Source organism: Benincasa hispida, chromosome 8 (assembly GCF_009727055.1).
Source record: "Benincasa hispida cultivar B227 chromosome 8, ASM972705v1, whole genome shotgun sequence".
NCBI lineage: Eukaryota > Viridiplantae > Streptophyta > Magnoliopsida > Cucurbitales > Cucurbitaceae > Benincasa > Benincasa hispida.
This window is the reverse complement of record NC_052356.1, coordinates 29,232,890-29,238,883: the sequence shown is the minus strand read 5'-3', so window position 1 is coordinate 29,238,883 and position 5,994 is coordinate 29,232,890. Positions and strand designations below refer to the sequence as shown.

The window sequence follows — 5,994 nt, the reverse complement described above, 5'->3', positions numbered from 1 at the left end:
AATATTCTAAGGTTGGTCACACTTTTTTTTTTTTTTAATATTTGTTGGAGCTGTTATTAATGTTCAACAACCTCCCCTCTCTCTTCACTTTTCCTAAATAACAATATTGGTCATTCTCTATTTGCTGAGAGCCTTCACTGTCCAATATTTATTTTGTCGATCCGGTGAGTTGTTTAACTTCGGTTTTTCCTTCTTTATTTTTTAATGTTTGGTTAAATTATTTTCATATTATTAAATTTCTAACTTTTGATTGTTTGGTGGGTGGTAGGATGCCTCATTGTGTTTTGATCTGGTAACCCGTGGACTCCATCCATATCGTATTTCATAGAAGTAACATAGGTATTTCTCTATTCGAACTAGTTATTTTCCTACTTTATAAGTATTTCTAGATTTTTTCTAACTTTTTTTTTTATTGTTTTGTTATGCAGCCCAAACTAATACGGAATATTCAATTAGTTTAAAGTTGATGTGTTACTTTTTTTTTTTTAATTCCATTTCAATTGTATTTTTTGGTGTTATTAATTTTGATGTGTTACTATATAATGGATATATTACATGAATTGTTTGACATTTTTTGGTGTTATAAATTTTTTTATGAGTATTTGCATTGTCTTCATTTATTTTTATTGTTTACATGCTTCTTCATATTGAAGTTACCTAAGTTACCGAGCAAAAGTGTGATATTTTTATTTTTGGAAGATTGAACAATAAAAATACAGTTTACTTAATTAATAAATATAAATATATTACTTATACTTAATAAATTTCAATAATTAATATAATCATTTTTAATTATTTTAATATAAATTATCAATGTAATCATTTTTTTTAATTATTTTAATATAAAATTAAATTGTATACCATATCTTAAGATTGGAAAGAATAAAAAAAAAATGCAATCAATGTCTTACTCCAAATAGGATGGATACAATAACTGGATTATAAGATTTAAAAAAAAAATAGTGTTCATATTGGCAAATTATTATAGAGTATAAAAACTGAACCAGATAGCACTCACATAACAACTTTGCACACCTAAACACAGACATATGTACTCATACATAACAACTCTACACATCCAAATACAAACATATGAACTTAGACATAACAATTATGCGCACCCAAACACAGACATATCAACTCTGCACACCCAAACCCAAACACAGACATCAGAACTCCTCAGACATTAGAACTCCCCACATCCTATATCATCTCAGCGTCCAAATAGCCAATCTTATATGAAATTGTACCCTCCGAAGTTGTAGATTCGGTACATATGGATATAATGCACAAAATTTGAATATAATAACAGTAGAGTGGATTACAGTGGCAGATTTGGAAAGTTTATTGACGGAGGTTTTATATAATTTAGTAAAAATAAATATAACGAGTGAAACGTGAATATGAATTTACAGGAAATTAGAAGGTAAATCTACTATCGGATTAACTAGCAGTTTTAATACTATGCCAATATATATATATATATATCATATAAAGGGCAAAAAGTTGAGGAGATTTCAACCCGACCCTTACTAAATTCGCCCCGGTGGATTGAAGGGGATGTTTTCAGGAACCCGGAGATGCAAACTTCTTGGCGAGATGCCTTATTTGAAGTAGCTCAATGTCAAATATCAAAGTTCCAAGGCTTGAACCTTCACCATTTGCTAGACGTGTTGGATTAAAAATGGTGGTAAATAGCCTCTGCCTGTCAAAGTACTGCATCCAAAAACACCTGATCAAATCAAGCATTGAAAAATTATATTTAACTTTTATTTTTGTTTTCTAAACAAGGACAGTAGGTGGCCAATCAATTTCCTTTCACCCTGGTCCTAGCTTATTTTAGAAGATGAGCTCTTATAAACGATGATTACTTAATTTTTTGTTTTTGATTTTAAAAATTAAGCTTACAACTACCACTTCTATCTATTTATTGATTTCTTATTTTGTTATCTACTTTTTATAAGTGTTTTCAAAAATCAAGGCAAGCTTTGGAAACAAAATAAAAAGTTTTAAAAAGTAGTTCTTATTTTTAGATTTTGGTTAAGAATTTAAGTATTCAAGGTGGCTTAAGTAAGTTTATAGTTTCCACTTTAATCACTAAGGTGATTTAAATATAAGTGTGTTTATTACTTAAATTTGAACTATACCAAAAAAAAAAAAAAAAAAAAGAGAAAAGGGGCTATAAATAGTTTAAATTATAAATTTAGTCCCTATGAGTTATGTCTATTTAACCACTCAACGTTAAAAGAGGTTATTGTCTTAAACTCTCGATTTTAATTTTAATGTGTCCTAGCTAACATGATTTTTTCACTAATAATATAATACATTGGTTAAACTAATAAGTGATTATTTGAATAACATGAGATGCTACAACCAGAGATTTCAAGATAATTAAGAGCTATGTCAGAATTTAAATTTCTTTTTTCTTATTATTTTTCTAACTATGATGTCAAGAAGATTCCACTTTGCATTATGCACATAGTCCACTCCGATCAAAGTCGTCTATCCAACACGGCTCTAGAGATGAAAGGTTTTTAGTCAATAATTTTAGTTAAAGAGATATGGATACAGAATATTTGAATGGTATCATCTTCAAACACCCTAACTTATACCACTACGTCAGAATCGAAATTGGTTATTTTTATGCATACGCAACTGATTAAAGTTAAACCTAGATACAATACAACAGTTAAACCTAGATACAATACAACACACAAATAGCACAAGGCAACTTGGTTAAAGAAGACAGTATGCATGAACCAAATAAAGAAAGGGTAACAGGAATGCGTACATTGGGTGGAATGGGTTCTTGAGATGTATTCTGATATCCTTGGGATGGTGGAATGATGACTCTACGGATGCCGCCAACTTTCATGGATTTCACAGCTGCTTCCATTCCCGCAATAACCTTCCAATTAATTCAACTTCGGAAATAAATTCTTTTTAAATCCAATATCCATGGTACCAATGTAAATCTTGAACTTTCGTGAGTATATTAATAACGAAATATCGTGTGAAACTTGAGTCGATTAAATTCCTAAATTTTCATAAAACAATCAATTTAGACCATTCATTACGATTACTTTTACTTTTGATAATCATATATCCATTAATTTTCACATGTATGTCGGTTACACAAAATGAATTATTAGAGTAAAAGTATGAATAATTCTCAAAGGAAATCCTGATTAAGATTCTAAATCGATTCATTTATAAAAGTTTAGGAGTTTAATTGATATAATTATAAGTTTTATACAAGGAATTCTCAAATGGAACATAATGGAGGGTGTAAATTGATACTAGTTCAATAGTTTAAACTGATACAACCCCTTAAGTTTAGGGGTATAAATTGATATTTTTTCCATCTTTTTATTTCTAAATGTTTCGTTGTAATTTCTTTAAAATACATACTATGCATGACAAAACAGAGGAATTGGGAGTGAACATTTCTTTTCCCTTAAAAATGGAACATATATGTTATTATCGACGTTGTCCAAAATTGAGAGTCAATTGCTTTGCAACTAAAAGCAGATTCAATTAGGTAGAATGGTAGGATATCAACAACAAATGACTTACTTTCCCAGAGCCAAGAACAAATGTGAAAGGAAGGGGCTCCCCATTTTCATCTTTGTGATCATATGTTGTGTCAAAGCGCCATCCCTGCTTTGCTGCCAACCTTCCATAGTAATGAACTGCAACCTTCACGTTAATACTCCATATTAAGAATATGATCTGGATTTCATACCCGAGTAATAAAATTTACCCCCATGCAATCTTTACAAGCATGTTGTTAGTCCAAAAATAATCACAATAGAGGGATGGAGAAAAGACTAAAAATTGCTCACAGGGCATGCCAGAACTTTTTCAAAGTGGGGCAAAACTTTACCCTCCAATTTTGTATACAAATAATTATTCAATTGCATAAAGTCTAAGGGAAAATTAGAAGAAAACTTTAAAATCATAATTATTTGATATATATAAAGTCTTAAGACGAACAGGAAAAGATAAATTGCCCCTTATTCCTTCTTCCTTTTAGTTCCAAGTATTTCTGACTTGTAAGAGTTATCAAAGAAAGTAAGTAGGCCACCAAATTGTTAATCAAAAACCGCCTAGGAAAGAATTAGAAGATTAAATGACTCTTCACTAGTACACGCAGTGGTTACATTATTCATCATTAGACGAGCGAACGATCGAGAAATTTGTGGGCCTAAAAGTCAGCTTTCTCACTCGGCAATGATAAAGAGATGAAAAAGGGGTGTCCATTGTCTGTAACCCACAAGACAAAAAAGGGAGTTGAAGAGTTCAACTCACACTGGTGTCTTGTCAGTTAAGTCTACTTTGAGGCTCAAATCAAGAGGTTGTGGGCATGAAAAAGTTGGTAAATCGGCCAAGTAGCAGCAAGCTAATACTATGCTATCCTATCCCTAGCCTCCTTTTCAGTGGTTACTTACAAATTTGGGGCTAGAGCCAATTTGAGAAGCTTTTCCATGATTGTACTTCCATTAAATTCCTTGAGCTTCTCCTAATATCTCATAATAGAATCGAAACAATATCTGAATTTTAGGTCATTATGGAGGAGTAGCCATGGTGGAGAAGGATGGTACTTCATTCTGTCAGAAGCTCAAGAAAATGAAGTCAAATCTTTAAAATTGGAACAGAAGCTCTTTTGGGGACAAAAAAGAAGTCAAAAGAAATTCTATTACCGACAAAATAAGAGGACTAGATGTAGAAAAGGAAGGTGGTAACATCATTGAGGAAAAGAAAGGCCAGAGGCAAAAGTAAACCTTGTATTGTAGGATTTGAACTCCAGAGAAGTCAGAAGGAGACTAAAAAATCCGAGAATGATTGGCTTAACGAAGGTGATAAAAACACAAGATTCCTCCATAAAATTACGTCCTATAGGAGAGGAAAAACAGAGTCAACAACATTAATACCTTAGAAGGGCGGGTCTCAGTCAGAGAGAAGGAGATTGAAGATGAAATCAACGGATTTTTGAGAAAGCTTTACAGTAAAGAACTAGGTAGCAGATGGTTACTAATTAGTTTATATTGAAATCCTATTGGAACGACCTTTTCAAGAAAAGATAGCAGTTACTATCAAGTTTTTGGGGAATGATTAATCACCCAAGTCTGATCGATATTTCAGAGGATTACACCAATAACAAATGCACCAAAGAAGATATCATATCCTCTAGACATTTTAAGAGTCATTTAAGAATGGTATATCCTCGACAATAACAAATGCATCAGAGAAACCTAAAAATTTGTTATCCCCATTAGACTTAGAAGTCCATTGCTAACGAACCGATTGATTAGAACTAAGCTAATAAGCAGAAGAACAACGACAAAAAATGCCAATCCAATTGCATCCCCGATGAATTTCGAAATCAATTCACCTGGTCTCCGTCAAGGGGGGTTTCCCCTGAGCCAATGCGAAGCTCCAGCGCCTTGACCCGGCCGAGTCCGGGAGCTCGAAGAAGTCCGGCGCGGCGGATTTGGAAGGAGCGGCGAGAGAGGAGGAGGGCAAGGTCGAAATGGCGGTGGAGATAAATGCAGAAAGAGAGAACGCTCTTCTAGTGGGTGGAGAAATTGCAGGAAGGAGAAGATAATGGGAATTGAAAGAGACGAAATGGAAGGTGGAATGGAGAGAAATGCATGGGCAGCGGATCGAAGGTGGCGATTGAATTGTCATCTTCCTTATCTGAAGCAGTTCACCATAGCCTTGTTCTTCCTTCTCTACTTCTCCTTCGCAAACAGAAAAACAAATAAAAGGCGCGCACGCGTTGATGAATCTTAATCGAGGGCATAACAGTAAAGATAAATTAGGCTTTGGATTAAGGGCTCTTTTATCCTTTGGGATTTATGGTGCCATTGTAATTAAAGTTGACACGTAATTGTAATAATCATCTTCGCTAGTGTTTTCTATAATTTTTTTTTTCTCGATTATCCCATTTACAAGTACCTTTATGATTAATGATCCGTCCCTCACGAATAT

At 33.0% G+C, this 5,994-nt stretch overlaps 1 protein-coding gene across 1 annotated transcript; it reads right to left on the bottom strand.

The window, feature by feature from the left end:
* Positions 1–999: 999 nt before the first annotated feature.
* On the bottom strand, positions 1,000–5,794 carry LOC120082815 (peptidyl-prolyl cis-trans isomerase FKBP17-1, chloroplastic). Its single transcript, XM_039038140.1, is given in 5 exon segments — positions 1,000–1,716; positions 2,792–2,908; positions 3,577–3,699; positions 5,396–5,451; positions 5,454–5,794. Coding segments are annotated over 5 exon segments (684 nt in total). The 5' UTR covers positions 5,692–5,794; the 3' UTR covers positions 1,000–1,566.
* Positions 5,795–5,994: the final 200 nt, after the last annotated feature.